General features: G+C 37.1%; 1 protein-coding gene and 1 long non-coding RNA gene across 3 annotated transcripts; one reads left to right on the forward strand and one right to left on the reverse strand.

Annotated features, from left to right (window-relative positions):
* Nucleotides 1–11,088: 11,088 nt before the first annotated feature.
* LOC104086517 (uncharacterized) lies at nucleotides 11,089–21,772 on the forward strand. The gene is made up of 14 exons (XM_070193637.1): nucleotides 11,089–12,595; nucleotides 12,806–12,916; nucleotides 13,009–13,223; nucleotides 13,315–13,525; nucleotides 13,641–13,878; nucleotides 13,981–14,128; nucleotides 14,261–14,567; nucleotides 18,151–19,500; nucleotides 19,585–19,701; nucleotides 19,836–20,047; nucleotides 20,261–20,471; nucleotides 20,616–20,853; nucleotides 21,028–21,178; nucleotides 21,265–21,772. Exons 1-14 carry the CDS (start codon nucleotides 11,296–11,298, stop codon nucleotides 21,565–21,567), a joined length of 5,112 nt encoding a protein of 1,703 aa, XP_070049738.1. The 5' UTR covers nucleotides 11,089–11,295; the 3' UTR covers nucleotides 21,568–21,772.
* On the reverse strand, nucleotides 16,239–17,773 carry LOC108943434 (uncharacterized). Of its 2 annotated transcripts, none has more exons than XR_001967364.3 (2): nucleotides 16,709–17,773; nucleotides 16,239–16,432 (listed from the first exon to the last, which is right to left on the reverse strand). It is a non-coding gene; the product is annotated as an uncharacterized lncRNA (long non-coding RNA). The 2 variants fall into 2 exon arrangements; XR_001967365.3 differs by lacking the exon at nucleotides 16,239–16,432 and adding an exon at nucleotides 16,480–16,572.
* Nucleotides 21,773–24,739: the final 2,967 nt, after the last annotated feature.

Genomic DNA, 24,739 nt, shown 5'->3' on the forward strand with positions numbered 1-24,739 from the left:
TAGAAATCAGTGGGTACGATATTGAGTATCGACCCCGAACCGCCATCAAGTCTCAAATCTTGGCGGACTTCGTGGCTAGCTTTACGCCGACCTTCGTACCCGAGATTGAAAAATAACTACTGATAAAATTGAGTACATTTTCGGGAGTATGGACCCTCTTTACAGACGGTGCTTCAAACGCGAAGGGGTACAGACTAGGCATCGTACTAAAATCACCCACATGTAATGTAGTTAGACAGTCTATCAGAACTACAAAATTGACTAACAATGAGGCCGAGTATGAGGCCATGATTACAGGTCTTGAACTAGCTAGAAGCTTGGGAGCAGAGGTCATAGAGGCTAAGTGTGATTCCCTCCTCGTGGTAAACCAAGTTAACGGGACTTTTGAAGTCCGAGAAGACCGAATGTAGAGGTACTTGGATAAACTACAGGTGACTCTACATAGATTTAAGGAATGGACCTTGCAACATATACCTCGAGAACAAAACAACGAGGCCGACGCCCTTGCGAACTTAGGTTCATCGGTCAAAGACGACAAACTCAACTCGGGGACTGTCGTACAACTCATGAGATCGGTAATCGAAGAAGGTCACGCCGAGATAAACTCCACAAGTTTAACCTAGGATTGGAGAAACAAATACATAGAGTACTTAAAGAACGGGAAGCTTCCATCCGATCCAAAGGAGTCGAGAGCTCTACCCACAAAGGCAGCACAGTTCACTTTGTCCAAAGACGGAATAATGTTTAGAAGGACATTCGATGGACCATTGGCAATATGTTTGGGACCGGGAGATACTGATTACATCCTACGGGAAATTCACAAGGGCACTTGTGAAAATCATTCTGGTACCGATTCGCTGGTCCACAAAGTAATCAGAGCATGTTACTATTGGACAGATATGGGAAATGATGCAAGGGAGTTCGTTCGAAAATGCGACAAATGCCGAAAGCATGCTCCCATGATTCATCAACCCGAGGAACTAATCAACTCGGTTCTATCCCCATGTCCCTTCATGAAATGGGGAATGGACATCGTTGGCCCTCTCCGTCGGCTCCAGCCCCCAGGTAAGGTTCAGTTAATTTTGTTTATGACTGATTATTTCTCTAAATGTGTTGATGCACAGGCTTTCGAGAAAGTCAGAGAAAAGGAAGTCATAGACTTCATTTGCGACCACATCATATGTCGATTCGGGGTGCCCTTCGAGATTGTATGTGATAATTGAAAACAATTTATCGGCAGCAAAGTAACTAAATTTCTCGAGGATCACAAGATCAAAAGGATCCTATCAACACCTTATCATCCCAGCGGGAACGGACAAGCCGAATCGACCAACAAAACCATCATCCAAAATCTTAAGAAGAGATTGACCGACACCAAAGGAAAATGGAGAGAAACACTACCCGAGGTTCTATAGGCATACCGCACAACATTGAAATCCGGTACCGGAGCAACACCATTCTTGTTAGTTTATGGCGCCGAAGCTCTGATCCCGATAGAGGTCGGAGAACCTAGCATCAGATTTCGATATGCAACAGAGGAGTCAGATAACGAGACCATGAATACGAGCCTAGAATTGTTGGACGAAAGACGCGAAGTCGCTTTCGTCCGATTGGCCACCAAAAAATAGCAGATCGAAATGTACTACAATCGAAGAACCAATCTTCGACATTTTAACATCGGGGACTTGATGCTAAGAAAAGTCACCCTCAACACCCGAAATCTGAATGAAGGGAAACTGAGTCCGAACTGGGAAAGACCGTATCAGGTTCTCGAAATTATCGGAAAAGGATCCTACAAGCTCGGTATGATAAACGACAAACAACTGCCGATCAATTGGAACGTATCGCACCTAAAACGATACTACTGCTAAGGTACAACCCCTCCCATTTTTATTTATATTTTAAACTAACCCTTGCAGGTGTTCGACCAGAAACAACGATGGATTTTTCGACACAAAGCCTTTAGGTATGAAAGCATACGTTGCACTCTTTTTTTCCCTAGACCGGTTTTGTCCCAAATGGGTTTTCCGACGAGGTTTTTAATGAGGCAACCATTGATCGTGCTAACTTAGAACAATTTAACAGTATCCGAGTCTTCTTTACAATCAACCTCGAATACTGGGGGGCATCTCGAATATCAACTTTGATGCGAGGAAGTTACTTCATGGCAGCAGGGTCTCGATAGGAAAAATTTATAAGGGCCAAACGGTCGAACAAACCATGCCCGCATAGTTTGCTCGAGACCTGGCACAGAATATATACGCATGTATAATCATTTATAGAGAGAAGTATTTTTTTCTTTACCAATATCTCGTGCCTTAGAAAAACAAATTCTACTGTACAATTTCATACTCTCGATATATTACGTAAACAAGCCTAAGGGCCGACCATGACCAGAGTTCGGATGATTACCCGCATGCTCGGGGACTGCCGTTCGAAAAATAAATGATATCGAATTATTAAAATTTTTGAGATCATAAGACCTTATAAGCAACCCTTGATTTTTATAGGCCACGGCCAACCCACACAGGGACTGACACTTCGGGCAAGCTCGAAGTAAAACGGGGAAATAAGCCCAAGGGAAAAATCCCGAACTAAAGAGGCTACGACCGAATTAACACGGGTCGAAGACGTCCGAATTCCGTAACAAAACAGGTGTTGATACCCAATTTTTTCCTCATATTATATATATATATATATATATATATATATATATATATGTATATATATATATACTTTCAAAATAGTGCATATGCATCATCATTTGATTTAAAAGCATATACAAGTATTTTCATAATTTTTAAAGGCTTTAAATCAATTTATTTCCGCATTTTTATTATATAAATACCCATTAATTACCTTACAAATAATATTTATGATGATTTTATCATATAAACTCATCATTTATACCCATATTAGGTTTTAAATATTTTTAGTACATTTTTTATAATTACATTTGCATTTTAAAGGCTAAATTTGTATATTTTTGCAATAATAGCCTATATGTACTTATAATTACTTTATTTATGCAACGATAACCTTTTTATATTTTTATAATGTTAAATATTTGTTTTCAATCATTTTTATGCACAAATTATATTTTTATTGTTTATCTATTATTTTTACAAATTATTTTATTGGCTAAATTTAGGTATTTAAAATCTGGCCCCATTTTTAAAATTAATTTCGGACCTAAGACTACCCAAAACTACCCAAACCAGCCCAAACCCAATACTCCTAACCCAATTACCCTTACCCATTCATTAAAACCCGGCCCAATCCGTTTAAATCTAGGCCATTGATCAAAGATGATCAACGACCCATAAATAACCACCCCATTTCTTTATATCTCCCTCCTCTCTATCCTAACCCTCATTTACCTAAACCTTTCGCCCTTATTTCCCCTCTACTGATGAACCCTAATTCCGCTGCCTCACCCAAATCCCGTTCCTAATGGGATTCTTTCCCTATTCCCTTGCCATTTCGATGTTTTTCCCTTATTTGGTGCTATATTACGGAGTGACTTAGGTACTTGCCTAAACATGGCAAGTACCCCGCTTTGATTCTGTTCAAATCTATATTTGTCTCTTGAATCTGGACAACCTTGAGTCCAAGCACGTTATTTTGTAACGATTCTCTCATATCTCGTTGATTCGCACTAAACCCTAAAGGTTAGGGTTCCATATTTTTCTTTGATTCGAACCTAAACTGGTTCAAACTCTGATTTCTAGCATTATTCCGTCGATTCTCTTCATTTACCTAATTTAGGGTTTCAGACCCTTTTACTTGAACCAAATCTGGTTCGATTCTAGGTTTCCTTTTGAATAATTTCTTACCTATGTTTATTTTTATGTTAATATGTGATTCTTGCCTTTATTTTCTGCTAATTTTTTGGTTTACTTAACTTAGGGTTTTAGGCCCTTTTACTTGAACCAAATATGGTTCGATTCAGTATTCCTTTTTTATAATAATCTCTTGTTTGTTCATTATATGCCTATGTGATTCTTTGCCTTATTTTTCTGCCAATTTTGTGTATTTTAACCTAAATTTAGGGTTCAATTTTACTGATTTAAGTACCTGATTTTAGTATTTAAATTAGCTATTTCTATGCTCTAATCTCTACACTATTTAAACCTCTCCCCACTCCCCTTTGAAAGAAAGAAGATTCAGAGTTCAAAAAAACCTTTTCACTACTATATACCAAAAGTTGTGTACTCTTGCTCTCTCTTGAGCAATAATATTCTGTGTTTTGATTCTTGGCCGGCTGAAAGCCAAGGCCAGAAATTATTTTTGCTTCTGTTTGGTGCTATTTGCTATACTGTTGGATTCCTTTTCCATGTTCATCTTAACTGGTGAGTTATTGAATCTTCTGCCCTTTCATTATGATTATTTGCTCAATGTGTTACTACCATTAGACCATGTTACCCTAAATGCTATTACTTGTAATTGAGACATGTTTGAACATAATTAAAGCTGATTAATAAAATCTGCCTAATTCTGTGTTATTGAGGACTATCTTTTAGAGTTAAACATGCTTTCATACCTCTTTAGCAATGTATATATGTGTGCCTAAACAAATTTATAATGTTTATTTGTTGAACTTGTTACGGCCTGTTTAGTTCTGTTCTCATTATGTTATGATACCTCTACTAGATTTTCTTAATCAGTTCCTATTGCTAATCAATGTGTTTTCTTTCTATGATTTAGCCTGATCTGAAGTCTCTGTTATCACTGTGAATATGTTTATGAACTGGCCTTATTAGCATGTGACTTTGTTAATTCTTAAAAACTTGATAAGTATACTTAGGTTCAAATATGTTTGCTATTTGTTTGTATATGCTCTATATGTGATTATGTCCTTAAGTGTATCCCCTAATCCCATCCTACTATCATGAATCCTCATTCTTTGCTGGCTGAAAGCCAAAGCTATTTAGGTTCTGTCCTCTGGCCTCCCTAGTGTGCGCACTGCTCAGGGTTTATGTGAGACCCTTGTGAACTCTGACACACTAAGATTTGGTCTCTAGTCTTCCTTGAACTGTTTCTGATCATTTTCTCTAGTGTGAGCACTGCCCTAGGTTCCTGAAGCCCTTGGGAGCTCTGACACACTAGAGATTTGGGTTCTATATGCTTATCCTTAAAATATGGGTGAATCATTCACTACTGGTTATTGTGTATCTATGAACATGGGCTTTTGGAACTACTGTGAGTTGAAGGCCTAGCCTGTCTATGTGTATTTGGGCCTGCTGTAGGCTCCCTATAGTTTTACTTACCTTGTAATTCATTCATTTGGTATGTAATAACAATTCTGGGGTATTAGTAAAAATGGGAAACTATAAAGTGGGGGTAGAAATCCTGCCTATAGGGTTAATGTTGTGATGTTGGATGTTATATGTTAGAAATAATGCTTCTAAGTGTCTTATTGTGTTCAGGTCATTATGTGTTAGCAGCCATGTCCATAGGCTCAATGTTTGGCTCAACTATGTTCCATTACAAACCATGCCTATAGAAATGGTATGGTCCGATGTGTGTGTGAATTCCTGCTTGCATACTCTTTCGTTCAGATTATAGAAATCATGTCTATAGGATTCAAAAACTGTTCACATTGTAGAAATCATATCTATAGGATTCAAAACTGTTCAGATTATAGAAATCATGCCTATAGGATTCAAACTGGATCAAGTTATACAATGCACGCCGGAATCTGTTTAATTGTTGTTTATGTCTGTTTTCTGTGCTGTTACCTTCATTAGAAAACATGCATATAGGATTAAAAAAAATAATTCTAGGTTTGTTTCTGTGACTTGCCACTATTTCCTATCGCACAAAACACCTAGATACCATGCTGGTAGGCTTAATTGTATCATGCTAAAATCAGTAGGCAAACTTTGTAGTTCCTAATAATCGCATTAAGAAATTGACTTTGTATACGACTGTCTGCTCGTTCGTCAATATCAGATAGATATCCTGCCTATATGATTTTGCAATTAATAAAACCTGTTAATGCTAATCAGTTTGGCGTGCATTTGATGTCTAAATGCGGAGGGTAACTTGAGCCCATACTTGTTTCTATTTGAAAGTCCTAACTGTTTTTTGTATGTCGCCTAGTTTTCTCCTTTTGAGCAACCTAAGTTAAGGTCTAGAACTGCCCTGAAATAAAGGTCCAAATGCCTCCTGGACCATAGGCATGGGACGAGTAGTGCACGTATAGGGTACGACTTAGAATCAAATAGAGCGCTTTAGGTAAACAACTTAAAGATAGTAATCGGGTAGCAGGAGATGATAGTCTGTGCCCGCTGAATAATATGAGTAACACCCCGTCTTGAGAGAGTTACGAAATATTATTTATGTAGCACGGGGTGATCCTTTAGGCTAAAAAAACTTAGGAACCCTCCATTCCTGTTAAAATAGTTCTTTCTTTGTCCAAATTGTTTCTTTTCTCTTAGACTAATTCACATGATTTGAGCACTGACCTCCTCGAGAGCTTCCCTCCGAGCCTTCCATTTAGCATGTTCGACCATGCTCTTGGCCTTGGCCTCATTGACCTCAACATTGATCCTGAACTGGGTCACTTTAGCATCAACTCTTTTATTAGCCTCGACCACCTCAGATCTGGCTACGGCCACTTCAGATCTGGCTACGGCCACCTCGGATCTGGCCACTTCGAGTTTATCGGCCAAGCTTGCCTTATAAGAAGTGGCCAAATCCAATCGATGCTGAAGCTCCTTAATCTTCTCGATCTGCACCGAGGCGTTTCCTTTTGCAGCCCAAAGCTGGGTCTCAGCCAACTCCAATTGCGCTTGGACGACCTCTTTTTTCGAGCCAAGGACATCCATATTCTCTTTGAATTTTTCCGCCTCGTCCAGTAGCTCATCTACCTGCGAATTGAGTCGTCCAATCTGTTCGAGCCTCTGCCGAACCTGCAGAATCGGATCGTTAGTGGTTATCTCCAATTCATCTTCACTATCGTGAAGAATTCGAAATACCTGCGCAGCCATCTCCTCGTGCTCATCTCGAGCCGTTGCCAAATCTGCCCGAAGCTTCTCACTAAGAAGTTTGTAGGAATCACTCTTCTCAGTGAGGTTCCGAACTTCGGCCTAATGCTCCTCCCGGATTCGGAGGAAAGCCTCGTGATGCAACACTGAAGACTACAAACATGGAAAAATATGTTGGAATTATCTACAACTCTAAGTGTAAAAGAAACGGCAGAGATACCATCGAAGTTACCCGATTCAGAGCATGTTTGGCCTCGTTGAAAAGGCAAGCGGGTCCTACCGCACTCATCACGGTTTGATCATCTTTGGTCACCAAAGACCGAAGGTAACTAGCAATCCCCACAGGGGGAGAGAAAATTTGGGCATCCTCCGGGACGGAGAGCACTATCTTCCGCTTACGATCGGGATTAACACTTGGCGTCAGGAATCGGTCCACCCGTTTTGGAACCGATGAAAACCCGGTAGATCCCGACCATGATGCTTTATTCGGTACCGGTAATCCACTGAACCCGATAATCTCCTCCGAGGCAGCTGACTCGAGCCCATATAGAAAGTCGTGGATATTAGTCGACTCCCGAATACCCTCGTAAGATCGACCTTTTAACATGTTGGCCTCATGGATCATAACATCCAATATTTGAGGGGATCCGCTAATGTCGATTATCCCGAGATCGTCCCTATAGATATCTTTAGTTGCCCGAGAAGTCTTGCCCTCAGTATCCTCTTCAACCATCTCAGCTCGAGACGGGATAGTCTCGGCTTTTCCTTGTTCAGGAATTATGGCCAGGGTTCCCTTATCTACCTCCGCCGATTCGGAGGATTGTTCAATCATAATATTAGCCCGTACACGGGCTAATTCCTCTTCTCCTTCGTCGGGCTCATCCCTTAATCGACGGATCGATTTCAGAGGCATGATACCGGAGCCCCCCCTTGGGCTTGCGAGATTTCTTCGCCGGTTTTTTCTTTTCCGAGACCGGGGAACTCGGTGCATCTTTTCTCTTCTTCTCTTTAACCTGCTTCGAGGCAAGGACCTCTTCATCACTAGATGGGGGCTAACAAACAAATTAAGAAAGAGACTTACCATGACTGTGGGCCTCCCATCGACCCTTTGATAGTTCCACCCAAGCGCGCTCGGAGTACGGTCTCTGCAGCACCAGACCTTCAACCCATTGTTTAAGACTCAGAATCGGTTCCGGCATCCGAGCCATAGCTGTAACAAGAAAGAAAAAGTGGATCAAGAAAATAATAGGCAGTCACAAATTAAAACGCTCGAAGGGATCAAGTCCGAGGTTTTGTGACTGCCTTTTGTTTTGTACTCAAGGTTCATATTCTATTTCTGAGTAAACGACATGTCATCGGCAGGGATCAGGTCCGAGGTTTTAACTCGAACAAATCGGCCCATCCAACCTCGATCACTAGTCTCGTCTATACTCGAGAACTACGCTTTGGTGGCTCGGCGAGCAAGCTTGATTAATCCTCTTCGATAGAGTCGGGGACTATAAAGGCGCATAAGGTGATCGAGGGTGAAAAGACACCCCTCGATTTTTCTTAAGATGAATCGAAGAAGAATCACTATTCTCCAAAAAGAATGATGGATTTGGTCAAGGGTCACGCCGTATCTCTTGCAAAAGGCGACGATGACAGGGTCTAATGGACCAAACGTGAAAGGATAAGTATAAACACTTAAGAACCCTTCCACGTGGGTAGTAATTGATTCTTCAGGCAATGGGACTACCACGTGCTTGTCGCCCCAATTGCATTCCTGTTTTACTTTATCGAGAATTTTCTCGGTGATTGAACACTGGTACCTCGAGATCAGCTCACATCGGCCCGGTACCGAAGAAAGTTTTTTAACCTTAAAATCGATGACAGTTGAGCACCCTACCAGAACGAATTCCTCAAAGCGAGGCTCCGCCGCATCCTCGTCGCCTGCGGGTCGTGATAAAGAAGCGGCCTCTTTTTGCGGCACCGTTTTGGAGGTTTTCGCCATTGATGAACAAAGGGAACGAGAATTAGGGTTGTATGCGATATAAAATGTATGAAGCAAAGGGATTTTTGGAAATAGAGGCAAGAGTAGAGTTTTAGCTTTTGAGTGAAAAGTTTGGATGAGGATGAAAGTGTGAATATTTATAGCCTGGTGATGACGGTTCAGAACCAGTAGTGGCCGACCAACGATTGATAGGCATTTAATGTCTTGGTAACTGGACTGACGGGACGTTTGTTACATACGTCATAATCGAGCTCGTCGCTGACATCATCATCCACCAAGTTGGAGTCCAGAAATTCATATCGTTTCTCGTCATCTTCTTTCCGAGAAACGGGGGGACTATCTGTATACGGTCAAAACCGAGTTTTTCCCTTCGTATGATTAATCGAGATTGAAACATGATGGTCTGAGGTTCATCATTGTAATTTCGAGCCATGGTGCGAAGTATGTGTTGTCGAGCTCGAGACCCACAGACCGATCAAGATCGAGGTCGGCTAAGATTGAGCTCGAAGACCCAGTGACCGATCAAGATCGATATCGGCCAAGATCGAGATCGACTAGGATCAAGATCGAGCCAAGAAACAAAAAAAGTCGTTATAGCCGCAATTAGGGGGAGAATCTCGGTGGAAATCACGACACAAATCAAGGAGAGATTAATTAATCTATCATGGGATCCCCACTATGTATTTTTAATTATATCCAAAATAGGATTTTCCCACTATATTAAGGGTGGTTATCATTTATACATCAGATTTATTAAGATTGATAGATCATCAAGCAAATACTATCCTTTTTTGGGCTTTGATATTGAGTCATATTATTCTTCTATCAATCACTCTCCATTCAATTTGAGGGTGATAAAACTTGAAGGCTTAGGCTAACTAATTCATTCGGTTTGCATTCATTTATTTTACAACTAATTTCGGTATTCATTTACTTATTTTCCACAATTTGTACCAAGTTATACCACGTATCCTTAGAACTACGTATTAATATAATTGCTATCCGATTTTTGGATAAACAAATATTTTATTCACTAATAATATGCTCTTGTAGGACTAACATGACATGTTCAAGACCACCGAATAATAAATAAAAAGTATCCTCTTATTTCCTAATTTTGTGCTAAGTTAAATTACAGTCATATAAAATAACGGAGGGTGTATGTCATTTTCATAGTAGTATGTTGCAACCCACCGAAAATTTGAAGAATAAATGGGAATAATGACAGAGACAAAACAAGTAAACGCAAATTTCACCGATTCTTATCACAAATGCCATTTGGCACCATTTGACAAATGACTAGTCGGTAATAAGTAAGGTAGCGTTTGTTTGATTGAAACAACCAATTTTAAAAAGATAATAATTACCTAGTTCATAATCTCACGAGCAGATCCGCCTAATCTGATTATCTGAACTTATAGTACTTGTTAGAGACTAAAACACGTGTGGATGGAAAAGAGAAATTTATTTTCCTTTAAATAACACTTCTGACCTCAGTACAATTGACTTAACCTCAAAATAGTAGTACTCATTTACTTTCCTAGAAAAGCTCAACTTATGGCAAAATCCACATGAATCCCACTTATTCTATTTGAATTAATTAGTTTTTCCCGAAACCAAAAGTGGCAAACAATTCCCCCAAAAAATCTTCTTAAAAATAAAATGCGTTCGACCTAAAACAGAAGGGACATAATCACATAACATAAATTAGAACAGAGGAAATAAACAAATTATCAGTTTCAAAATGAAAAAAGTAGCATAATACGACATGACAGAAGAGGTCCATTTGACCTAAGAGCTCAGTTGCAACCAATGAATTATGTATAGCTAAAATGTAACTCATGCTTAGGAGGAGAAAAAAGATAGTAGTACGAATTTATTACATTATTTAAAAATTAAACCTTTACAATAAATTGAGAGTATAAAAATCCTATTACATTGTTCCTCTATAATTATACTAATATGTTTGTCTTTGCACACGTTTTAATAGATGCATATACTGAAATCAAGGTCTTCTCCCTTGTGTTTTATTCTCCCACCTAACATTGCATAAAAAAATCACAAGTGCACTTGTGGGGTGGCTGGTCAGCAAAAGACTCTTCAACTACATCTACAAAGTACTTTTCAGGTCAATCTTTCTCAGCTCTAATAGTATTCCTACTTGGCCACTCAATCCCCCGGTCATCAGAAGCTTCTTCTTTCTTTTTGTTTTCTATACCCCCTTTTATTCTCTTTTGTTTAACCACAATTTCTTCATCCTCTTCATTCAAATTCCCCATTCTTGAATTTGGTATCACATTTGCAAATGCTTGAATGGCTGCTAGCTTTAGAGTTTCCCTTTGGTTCGTCTTCTTTTTCCTTCTTTCTTGTTTATCCTTATTCTGTTCAGCAGATGATAAAATTACGATAGGAGAGATTCTAAAAGATGGTGATAACATCACTTCTAAAGAGGGGAATTTTGTGTTGGGGTTCTTTAGTCCTACAGGTTCTAGTAAAAGGTATCTTGGTATATGGTACGCTGATGTAACAGTACAGACAGTCGTTTGGGTTGCCAACAGACACAAGCCTGTCCCTGATAAAAATGGTACTTTTTTAATTGACCAAATTGGGAATTTGGTTGTTAAAAATGGACATGGAGATTCACTGTGGTGGAGTAATGTTACTGTCGCGACCAAAAACTCTACGGCTTGTCTGTTGGACAATGGCAATCTTGTCATCCTTAACTATGACAGGAATGCTGCGAGGTTAAATAAGGAATTGTGGCAAAGCTTCTTACATCCTACAGACACCTTTTTACCAGAGATGAAAGTTTTCATGGAAAGACAAGGTAAAGAACGTAAAGTTTTCAGTAGTTGGACAAATGAGAGTGATCCTTCACCTGGAAGATACTCATTGGGGGTTGATCCTCGTGGAGCACCTCAAATTGTTATCTGGGATGGACCGAATAGACGCTGGAGAAGTGGACATTTTGATGGAGTGGAATTCTCTGGTGTTCCTAATGTGACTAGATCTACATTATTTTCTGGTTTCAAAATTAACAACGAGGATGATACGTCGTACTTCACTTACACTGCTTCGGACACATCTTTTTTTGTGAGGTTCCAGATTACTGTGATTGGAAATGAGCTGCAACAGAGATGGGATGAAGACAAGGAGCAATGGAGCACGTTACAATCTAGGCCATCGGGTGGTTGTGACCTATATAACTTTTGTGGGAATTTTGCGGAATGTCATGAACAAGTATGCCTTTGTGTAAAAGGATTTGTACCACGTGTTGAGGAGCAATGGCATGCTGGGAACCGGACAGGAGGATGTATTAGGAGGACAGAATTGGAATGCAGGAAAAGTAGCATTGTTCAGAGGAATGATAGTGCAAAAGATGATGGATTCGTGGCTGTTCAGAGAGTTAAATTGCCTGATTATGCAGATATTATTGCAGATGCACAAAACACAGACGCGTGCAAAACCAAGTGCCTGAGCAATTGTTCCTGTAATGCTTATGCTTTTGTCAAAGGAATCAATTGCATGATATGGACTGAAGATTTAGTTGATATAGAGCAGTTTGAGGAAGGTGGGAACACTCTGTATGTTCGCCTTGATCCTTCTGAAGTTGGTAAGCAGAATATTTTGTTTGTGCAATTATACAAATTTAAATCCAAAGTAATTGTTTTTTAGTACAAAGACTCATTTCTTGTTTGTTTTCATTAGTAGCAAGATCAGCATTTTAAGCAGATACTTCTTTTCCTTCCTCGAGTTTGAGAGTTTGAAGAACGATTAGCCTTTCTAATTCTTGATTTTCTCCTTTGAATATCTCTTGAAACAGGTAAGAAAAACAGGACGATCATAATTATTATAATATCAGTTCTAGTAGCTGTAGCTTTGGTTGTTATGGCAGCTGTTTGGCTAGTATGTAGATACAGGGCCAGAAAACGAGGTAAATTTTGATGCAGCAATCTTCCTGACTTGGCTAGCTGCATTTGATATGTGTTCCATGTTGTACTTATAACTTCGACTTCCAATTTTCAGAATCCAAGAGGATCAATGAAATTCCCAAAAACCATCTAGTTAGGAGCGGAGAGTTCTCCGCGGACTTATCTGGGCCAGGCGACCTCAGTGCCGAAGGGCATCAAGGAAATGGTTCAGAATTAGCATTTTTCAGCTTCAGCATGGTGGCCAAAGCTACTGACGATTTTTCTCTTGCAAACAAGCTTGGGCAAGGGGGATTTGGCCCCGTTTTCAAGGTAAATTTTCAGTCTTAATGGATTATTCTTTTTCATCTAGAAAGTATACGGCCTTGTTTTGGACTAAAGATAATGTTTTTTAAATCTTTAGGGAAGGCTACCTTGTGGTCAGGAAGTTGCTGTAAAGAGGCTTTCACAAAAGTCCGGACAAGGTGATGAGGAATTCAAGAATGAGATCACTCTAATAGCAAAATTACAACACAGAAGTCTTGTTAGGCTTTTGGGTTGCTGCATTGAAGGAGAAGAAAAAATTCTGCTTTATGAGTACATGCCCAACAAAAGCTTAGATACATTTCTATTTGGTAAGTTCAGGAAATTCTATCAAAAAAATTGCTTTAGCTTCCTTATATTTACTATAGCAACACATCTCATTGAGATAGATCACTAACAATTATAATGGCTGTTAAACTTTGGCAGATCCTGCTAGGAAATCCCAGTTAGACTGGAGAAAACGCTTCAGCATTATCGAAGGGATTGCTCGAGGGCTACTATATCTCCATAGAGATTCAAGACTTAGGATAATCCATAGGGATCTAAAGGCTAGTAACATTTTGTTGGATGAAGAGATGAACCCAAAAATTTCAGACTTTGGCATGGCCAGAATATTTGGAGGAAACCAAAATGAAGCAAATACAAACAGAGTTGTAGGCACATAGTAAGTATCATTTTATTTTAAGTCTTTTAAGAGACTCTAATTTCCATTTTCTTGTTCCTGGAGCTAAATCCATTTCATCTCATACCTTGTTGCTAAACACAGTGGATATATGGCTCCTGAGTATGCAATGGAAGGCCTGTTCTCTGGCAAGTCTGATGTCTACAGCTTCGGAATACTATTGCTTGAGATTATATGTGGGCGTAGAAATACAAGCTTTCGGTCGGATGAGCATTCAGGCATTATTGGATATGTAAGCCTGAATAATTTTCTCCACTATTTCAATATTTTTAGTCCAGAACATGCTGTCCGAATAATTCTTGTGTAATTGAGCAATGACAGAGTGGTCATCTTTCTCATATTTTTCTGGTGGAAAATATTTCAGGCATGGGAGAAATGGGACGAAGGTAGACCAATGGACTTAGTAGATCGTTCAATATGGGATGGATGTCAGCATGATGAAGCATTGAGATGTATACACTTGGCAATGCTTTGTGTTCAGGACTTGGCTGTTCACAGGCCAAACATGTCTTCTGTAGTTTTGATGTTGGAAACTGACAATATGAGATTGCCCTTGCCTAGGCAACCCACTTATACCTCAATGAGAAGATCTGTTGATGCAGATATGTGGCATGGGAATCAGGATTTGCCATCCTCAAACAATGTCACAATCAGTGTACTAATAGGTAGATGATTGTTTAATGCTTGATCTTTCTTACATATCTGCTTCATTTGAAGAGAATAGGATCAAGTAATGTAACTTTTTTCAAGTTATACTTGGAAATATGTTAATAATTTTGTGTTAGCTAGGTATACTTTATTAGACTGTGTACAGTAGATGGTTCAGCACTTTAAGCTGAAAGAGAGATAGATATGTTCAATCAGTATATATGAAGTTCTTGAATTTTGAATATGCTCCCCAGTTACTCTTTTTTCTCCCCCTCCCCCCGCCCCCAACTGCGGAAGGAGATTAGCGGTAATTCCTTACCCTATCCCCTCATGAATCGAACTCACAACCTACTGTTAGAGGTGGAGGTGCTCTATAATTGAGCAAGTCTCAGTTTTCCTACCAAGTTACTCAGAATGAAGTATTTCCATCAGTCTACAAACAAATATCCTTAATATTTAAGAAGCAGAATTACATGCTTTCTTCTCCTATCATTTGTCTAGAGCAACCACGGATCGTGTGTTTAACTTCCTTAATCATTTAAGTTTACGTGTATTGCAGAATTGTTTTCATTCTGAAACAGATTTTGGCCAGTTCTTTCATTTCAAGAAACCATATTGCAGTTTTTCTGAAGCCTGAGAACTGAGAAGTAATGTTAATTCTTGTTAGAAAAGCAATAGTTATTACCAGATTCTGCAGAAATGGAACTATGGGTGTGTTTGGTATAACGGAAAATGTTTTCCAAAAAAGTGTTTTCTTGGAAAACAAGTAGTAATCTTATTCATTTTCCGGTGTTTGGTACGCAAATTAATGAAAATAACTTCTTGAGAGTATTCATAAATAATTTAGATACAATAAACATGAAATCATAAACTTTCGAACCAACAACCTTTCGAACCCACAAATTTCATTAACTTCCGAACCGCTAAACTTTCGAACCCGTAAACTTTATAATTTCTAAACCCGTAAATTTCCAAGCACATAAACCTCCGAACTTATAACTTTGAAACTTGTAAAATTTCGAACTTGTCAACCGAAAGATGAAAAAACTAAAACTGAAAATATATTTAAAATTATAAAAAAAAAACATAAATTTGAAATTTGAAAAAAAAGTAATTTTTTTTTTGCGGGTGTAGGGTGAGTGGTGACGAAAAAAAAACTATTTTTTTTTAAAAAAAACTGATTTTTTTTAAAAAAAACCTTTTTGGAGAGAGGGGTGGGGTTAGGTGGGTGGGTGGGTGGGTGAGGGTGGGCAAGGTTGAGAAGGAGTTTTGAAAAATGTTTTTCCTTTCTTGATAAGGAAAATATTTTCCTCCAATTGGAGGAAAATGAGTTCATAATGAAAATGTTTTCCAAAACATTTAAGCCAACCAAACATGGAAAAATTGGATACCAAACACACCCTATATGTAGGGAGATTGGCTTGTGCTCCACTTGAAACCTATGTTGCTCGGACTCTTCGAAAATGTGGCCGGATATGTGTCGGATCCTCAAAAAGTAGTGCATTTTTTAAGGATCCGACACGGGTGTGGGTACATTTGGAGAGTTCGCGCAACATAGCTTGAAACAGAAGGGAAATGGAATTTATTTATTTGATTAATTATTGTTAATTTTTTTTATGGTTGTGGATCATTAGTAGTTTTATGAAACTCAAATATGGAAGAAATCTTCAACTCTATGGAATAACCTATTTTACCTTATATCAAATGGAATAACCTATTTTACCTTATAACTTTCTTGTAGAGCTATGCAAAGGTGAACTTTGCCAAATTCAAACTTCACCATCAAATTAAATATGGAGATGGGGAATCAAGGTTGCTCGCTCGGTCGGCGGCTCAAACCTTCACCGTGTAGGTAGGAGTTTGATTCCTCATCTAGTAATCCACTTCCCTATATCCCAAAGAAAAGGAAAATAATATGGAAATGTAGATTTCGAATATTCTAAATTAGTAATGGATTGTAGATTCTAAATTAAGTATACTGGTGATCTTCCAAGCTTTTCACTTGTAGATTCCAAACAACTTATGCTCCTATAACAATAAATAAGCACTAACATTAGCCTTTTTTATGATACATCAAACAAAAAGATATTGTTAAACTATACAATTCTAAGGACATACATTTTGTCACCTCCTCTGAGGAAAAGAAATTAATTGGAGGACATACCTGAGAAACACTGGAGCTTGTTTTTTTAACTCCTGGAGCACAGCTCTGATTGCTATTAGGTTGGCTAAAATGAACAAGAAATAACAGAAAATAGCATATCCAAAATGGGAGATATGCATTTTTCTGTTTCTGATGTTCAGATGGTACCTTAACTCAATCCCAATAACTATCCATAAATCAAAGCCTTGTCTCAGCTTGGCCAAAAATTATTTTTGATAACTGAGAAATCCGCCAATTGTACACTCCACACGGTTTGATACTCGGTTGAAATTAGCATGTCCCTCAGCCCTTCTCCACGTAACGCTCGTCTCCACTTAATTCATACACGATGTGTTGTGCTCTTACAATTAGACCAAAGCCTGGGGCCAACTTGGCCAAATATCTGATGTTAGGCATCTGTACTCCAGGTAATTCAAGCATGTCAAAGGAAGAGTTGAGAATTACTGTATGAGAAGAGTAATAACCAATTTAACATGATCTTAGGCAAAGCGTGGGAAAGAGGCTCAACTGCTTCAAATAATGTGGCGGCCAAGGCTTCTGCACTTCTGCTTTGTTCAAAACAGCAAAACCCTAACTTCACCACAATCTTTCCCTAAAATTCAGAGAACCCATTTCATCTTACTGCTCAATTTTCCTCTTCCCCAGCAGAATATGACTCAATTGCTCTACATTGGTAAATGGGGTTTGTTTTATGCACTACTCTTAGCTATTTGTCACGTCTTGGTTTTGGTTTGATTGATCAAAATCAATAATTTTCCTAAAAATGACTGTATTATTACTTACAGCGTCAAACAACTTTTACAAATGAGTATATAATTTATTTTACATATATATATGAGTAATTACTTTTATCAAAAAAGATAATTATACTTTTATATTCCAAAAACAAACAAATTAAAATTGGTTGATTTTCAAACCCTAACCCGGCTTTTTTTTTTTTTTTTAAACTGGCAGAGGGTTCTATATTCTAGAATTGGTGTTTTGGGGACTAGATGAGCTATATGGGTCACCCTTTTTTCTTTTCTTTTTTTTCTTTTTAAGTTGCCGTTTTAAAGATAACATCTTTATTCCCAGATGTGGACTTTATTCTTAAGTCCAAAATAAGCTCAGGACAAAGTAAGACAAGTTATAGTGACTTCTATCCCAAGTTTTCCCCCTTATAGTCCCTCGCCTTCTTACCATATGCTTATGGCTAAATACAGGGAAAAGTTTAAATTTGACTTCAAATGCTCATTTTTATCTAAGGGGGATAGAAAACCAATCACAGTCCAAAATGTTCTGAATAGTTTTTTGGACATCCTGATAAACTTGATACTTCTTTTTTTATATAATAATATCAGTCTCCATGTTATAATTACTTGGCAAATTCCAGCTATGTTCGTTCTTGTTTCGAGTCCCTATTTTTGGTATTTGATAATTGACCTGTGACTCTCTCTTTTAAGTGTCCCTTGATGTTTGTTATTATAGAAGTCTATCATTTAAGAAAATGGGATTCTGTCAAGCTTGGAAAATACTTTTGATCTCTCTTCTTTCGTACTGTATCATTCAATCATATTATTGCAATGCCTCAGACACCATTCTGCAATCACAAAAGCTCTTAGTAGGGGATACTTTAACCTCTGCTAGTCAGGTTTTTGAATTGGGATTCTTTAGTCCTGCCAATTCCAGTAAAAGGTACCTGGGGATATGGTTTAAGAATATCCCGCCTCGTAAGGTTGTGTGGGTTGCAAACAGGGAAAGTCCACTTAATGTTTCTGATTCCGCTGCAAGTCTATCGATTAGCAAAAATGGAAACTTGGTGATTCTTGATGGTGTACAGAATGTTATCTGGTCAAGCAATGTGTATGTCCCCACTAATAACACAGTTGAAGTTGTTCTCCTGGACAGTGGGAATTTGGTGCTTAAAGATAATATCTCAGGACAATGCTTCTTTGAGAGTTTCGATTATCCTTGTGATACTTTCTTGCCTGGAATGAAAATAGGGTTCAACAGGATAACTGGGGAGAGATGGCTCTTATCTTCTTGGCAAAAGGAAAGTGACCCCTCACCGGGAAATTTTTCTATTGGAATCTCGGATCAACTTCCTTCTCAGTTTTTCATATGGAACAAATCTACTCCCTACTACAGAACTGGGGAGTGGAATGGACTGAAGTTCATTGGTCTTCCCTATATTGATTCAGCAGCCTATATAGTTCAGTTTGTCTTTCAGCAAGATTTTCAACAGGGAACTGCATACTTCACCTTTCTTCCAAATACTTCATTTCTAACTTTCGTGGAACTTCAGTCAACAGGGTTTGTTCAAGTTGTTCAGTGGACCGATGGGGCTCCAGCTTGGGAAGTCTATGCTAAGATGGTGCATCCACCATGTGATATATATAACACTTGTGGACCTTCAGCAATCTGCAGCAAGAACAAATATCCAACTTGCAGCTGCTTAAGAGGGTTTGTGCCACGGTCTAGTGACGAGTGGAGCAGAGGGAACTGGACAGGTGGTTGTGTGAGGCAAACTAAATTACTATGTCAGCGAAAGGGAAATGGCACGTCTCCAGGGGTTGGACAGCAGGATGGTTTTTTGAAGTTTAGTGGGCTGAAACTGCCTGATCTTGCTGCTATTTTTCGCCTCGACAGTGCTAGTGAATGTGAAAGGCTGTGTTTGAACAATTGCTCTTGCACTGCTTATGCTTATGTGGCAGGAATTAGGTGTATGGTATGGTCTGGAGATCTTTTAGATATGCAGGATTACTCATATTCTGGGGAAGATCTTTTCCTTCGGCTTGCTTACTCAGAGTTAGGTAACTACTACATTTATTTGTTTTAAACTAACTTTTTATGATGTAATTTCATCTACTGCAGTAGCTTATTGAAATGTTGTTCAGTTTTTTCAGGTAAGCGGAAGCTTAAAAGAGCACTAATCATATGTGCTGCAGTATTGTCCAGTCTCTTTTTGGGGATTGCTTTATATTGTTTGCTCAAGAATAAGATTTATCAAACAGGTAATGATATATGTACTCCCAAAGTGAATAAGAAAAAAATGCTTTTGACAAATGAAACAACCTTGATGGTTTTGTTGAAACAGCTATGCAATGAACGTCTAGCCTGATCTTTAATTTTTTGCTTCCTTTAACAGGACAAAAAGGAAAAGGAACCATAAGCTTTCGTATAGGTGATTCATGCAACATTTCAAAAGAATACGCACTGGAAAGTTTCTGGGTTGGCAATTTAAAGAAAGAAGATCCGATTGAACTTCCACTGATTGAATTTGAGCTAATTGCAGCTGCAACAAACAACTTCAAAGTAGACAACAAACTTGGGGAAGGAGGATTTGGCCCTGTTTTCAAGGTAACTACACTTTTCCTCAAGCACTAAACCTAATATTGTGGTCAAATACACAAAAGTCCATCGCGGAACTTGCACTACAAGGGATTTTATTACTGAAATTATGTATTGTCCAACTTCTTTTACCCCTTTATTTTTTTTATTTTGAGGGAGCTGGAAGGGTTTGTAAAGTAAGTTTTCTGATCATTTGACTTTTAATGGGCTGACCCTGCATAGGGAAAGCTAAAAGGTGGACAAGAAATAGCAGTGAAAAGACTTTCTAATCGAACAGGGCAAGGCATAGAGGAGTTCAAAAATGAAATCGTATTAATATCAAAACTCCAGCACAGGAATCTTGTACGACTCCTGGGATGCTGCATTGAAGGGGAAGAACTTCTTATAATTTATGAGTACATGCCAAACAGAAGCTTGGATAAATTTCTCTTTGGTATGGCTGCTCTTGTTTTCTCTCTTCTAGTTCTTTTCTCCATCTCGTAGAGTCAATTAGAAAATAAGTTTCCATCATGTTTAACATGTCCAAGGGGATCTTATAGGTGATACTTGTTTAACTCTTTGTACATTTAATGATCAGATACATCACAGAAAGAATTGCTAGATTGGCCTAAACGGTTCAACATCATTCAAGGTGTTGCTAGGGGACTACTATATCTACATCGAGATTCCTGTCTGAACATTATACACCGGGATCTGAAAGTAAGCAATATCCTTTTGGATGAAGAGATGAATCCAAAAATTTCAGACTTTGGTTTAGCAAGAACGTTTCAGAAGCAGCAGCAGCTTGTGCATACTCACCGAGTAGCTGGAACATAGTAAGCGACAATATTGCTGTACTTCTCAATTGATAAGAGTTCAGAACCTCCAATGAACATGTAATCAAGAAGTAAAAATTATTGGTAGCCTCTCCTGCTACCTGTACAATCCAAATTTGCATCATAAAAATATCTGTTCTTTTGATTTACTTTTGAAAGTACTAATGTTTGCAGTGGATACATGTCTCCTGAATATGCTTTGAGGGGGGTATTCTCTGAGAAATCTGATGTCTTCAGCTTCGGAGTCTTGCTATTAGAAATCATAAGTGGCAAGAAGAATTCAAGTTTCCATTATGTGGAAGAGAATCTTAACCTCCTCAATTATGTTAGTACACATGCTGTCTTACTATTTGATCAACTTCACTCATTTTTATGTATTGAACCTCATGATAGTATGTGCAAATATTGCAGGCATGGAAATTGTGGAGTGAAGAAAGCGGATTAGACTTCATGGATGGGATATTAATCAACTCATTTTCTCCAGAAGAGATAACGCGATGCTTACATGTTGGTCTTCTCTGTGTTCAAGAATGTCCTAGGGATCGTCCTACCATGGCAGCCATAATTCTCATGCTAAACAGTGAAATGAAATGTTCAACTCCTAAACAACCCACATTTAAGTTTGAAACATATTTGGATCTTGCCTGTTCAGCAAAAGATAATGACAAATGTTCTGTTAATGAGGTTAGTGCATCGTTGTCTCAAGGACGATAAAACATGTCAATGTACATTCTTAAATGTTGTTAGTCAAGTACAAAAATCCAGTCATTAGCCTCCTGATCATGTGTAGTATCCCTCATTGTAAATGAACCATTCCTGGGGATTTTTAGTTCTTTTCAAAACCCAATTTTCTACAGGGTCAATCTTGTACTGGTTAACATTACTTTTTAATAAAATGGCATTGTTTTATTCTTCAGCACCATTTAGTGTAAGTTCTACATTGCGTAATTATGCTAAACATAATACCAAACAGTAGTATCAAGCTTAATATCAAGGTAGCAGTCTCATGTCCTTGTTAACATCCAATGTTAAGATACCCTTCATATTTTAGTCTCATGCACTTTAGCTAGGCTTATTTTAGTCTTTTCCTTATCATAAAACAAACGGAAAGAGCCAAATATACTAATGTACTTTCGAAAATGATCTAAGAATACCCCTCATTATACTGTCGGGTTATCTATACCCCTACAGTCATACTTTGGGTTCAAATATACCTCTCATTTAAACGGAGGGACATGAATCATCGTTTTGTTGGCCAATTCTAAATATCTCCTAATTAATTAAAAAATAAATTTCTAAAGCAATTTTTTTTGTAAAAACTGGAAAAAAATTGATTTTTTTTTTTTACTAAAAACTGAAAAAAAACGAAAATATTTTTTTCCAGATTTTAGAAAAATATTGCTTTAAAAAAACTGAAAAATAATTTCTAAAGCAATTTATTTTGTAAAAAATAATTTTAAAAAAAACTGAAAAGAAATTTTCTTAAGCAATGTTTTTGTAAAAACTGAAAATAAATTCAGTTTTTTTCAGTTTTTAATTGCTTTAGAAAATTGCTTTTTAGTTTTTTTTTCCAGTTTTTACAAAAATATTGTTTTAAAAAATATTTTTCAGTTTTTTTTGTAAAAACTGAAAAAAAAAAATCATTTTTTTCAGTTTTTAGTAAAAAAAAATAATCAGTTTTTTCTAGTTTTTACAAAAAAAAAATTACTTTAGAAAATTACTTTTTAATTAGTTAGGAGATATTTAGAATTGGCCAACAAGACAATGACACGTGTTCCTCCGTTTAAATGAGGAGTATATTTGAATCCAAAGTATGGCTGCAAGGGTATAGATAACTCAATAGTATAACGAAGGATATTCTTAGACCATTTTCAAAAGTACAATGGTATATTTGGACCTTTTGCCGTAAAACAAATCCTATTGTCAAACTTCAACTAATATTCTTTTTGCACAGAAGTTGGGGTAAGGGGTACTGCAGCAGATTTATAGACATTCCTTGTACATACTGCCAACTATAAACATGACACTATTTGGTTCATGTGCAGAGCCATATGTTGGTACGACAGCTACATTTATTTATGTAATACAAAGAATGCCCAACTCATTTTCCTCTAGGATGAATTAATTAAGCTTGCTGCACCTTTTTTATTTTTGGTCCCCCTTACTTCATTTGTTTTCTTGTATTTAATGCTCCCTCCGTTACTTTTTCCCTGTTCAATATACAAAGAAATATTTTCTATGTTATCAATTTGGCAAATTAAGAGAGAATTATCTTTTTAATTTTTTTTACCCATATCAATACTTACTTCGGTCCATTTTAATTGATTTTTTTATTGTTTTTATACATATTAAGGATTCCAACTTTTAGCATTAATTAATAATGATATTTATCATATTAACCTTAATTTATTTATTAAAAATATGACGAATACTCCTAGGCTCTCAACTCGAATAACAAGTTTGAAATAAAGAAGTTAATTTCTTTCAAATAATATCATGGACTATAAGATAAAGGCCAAAAAGACAATTAATTAAAGTGAATCAGAGGGAGTAATTAATAAATTCTCAAATTTATTGGAGTACTAGTAGTAAAATTTGGATTTCCAAAACATAGTAATTCACATAAATAAGGGTGAGTAGTAAAATAAACCCTCAATTAATATTTTAAAATGCATATTTGATAAGTAAAAATGAAGTGAAGGAGTAAAGTCTAGCATAGTAACAAAAAGAGAAGGTACTTTCGAATAAAGAAGGTGTAAAACATTACTTTACTTTACTACTATATATTACTTTACTTTACTACTATCTAATAAGAGGGAAAGCAAGGAGCTCTCCCTCAACATGCCTGCCTCGCAAAGAGGTATTTTTGAAATTACTGATTTTTCAGGTACTTTTTAAAAATCAAACTCCAAATATTACCATTATTTTTATTGCACCAATGTGCACTATCCGTTTCTAGCTAATCCTTTTACATGCTACTCTAATGTAATATACTACTATGATTTTATTAGTGAAAGAAATGATATGCTGACAACTCATTTTTTGTAAATTAACTAATTTTATTTGAAGAATTCACAAATTGTTTAGTATTTATTAATTTAATAAGTAACGTTGAATCATAAATGCAAAAAATCTATAATAAATTAAGAAACTAAACTTATAGATAGAAATTTCAAGGGAAACACATAAATTGCTTGACCAATTAACACTAAGACGATTTAAAATTAAATTCTACATAAATACCGCATTATTTAATTTTATTCAACAACTGCTCATATGATTTTAAAAAGTGTAATCTTAGGAGTCGGTTCACATAGTTATATGGAAATTATACTGCATGAATTATAATATGGGAATTAAATAATAACGAGATTATTTAGTGAATATATTTTTGTTAGTAGATGTAATCATTCTATTAGACTAAAAATGAAATATCATTGTATATTTCAAACATATATTTGCTTTTATACTAGATAAATTTGAACAAATTGTTAACTCAAATTTTAACCTTATTTTTTTAAGGCGTTAAAAAAAACTTTGGAGAGGATAAATATATAATTTGCGATTAGCAATACCGAAATTCAAATTTCGATCAGGCACAACATAAGGATAACATAAGGAACACAAGGTCATCCTGCTTGAATTCTTAGTTCAGACACTACATTTGTAATCAGTTGAAAATCATATTACTTTCTTAGGCCATGTGAGCAACTAAGCTTCATTTATATTTCCATACTTTTTCAATGTTACAATTTGTATTGTCAAAATATCCAAAGGACAAAGTAGCTACTATGGAGTTCATTGTATGTTTTGAACATGGAAAAAATAAAGATGCTTGTCCTGTTATTCGTTAACTTCGGGCTCCTATGGTTAGAGGATGAATTAA

The sequence above is a fragment of the Nicotiana tomentosiformis genome, chromosome 2, assembly GCF_000390325.3.
Source record: "Nicotiana tomentosiformis chromosome 2, ASM39032v3, whole genome shotgun sequence".
Lineage (NCBI taxonomy): Eukaryota > Viridiplantae > Streptophyta > Magnoliopsida > Solanales > Solanaceae > Nicotiana > Nicotiana tomentosiformis.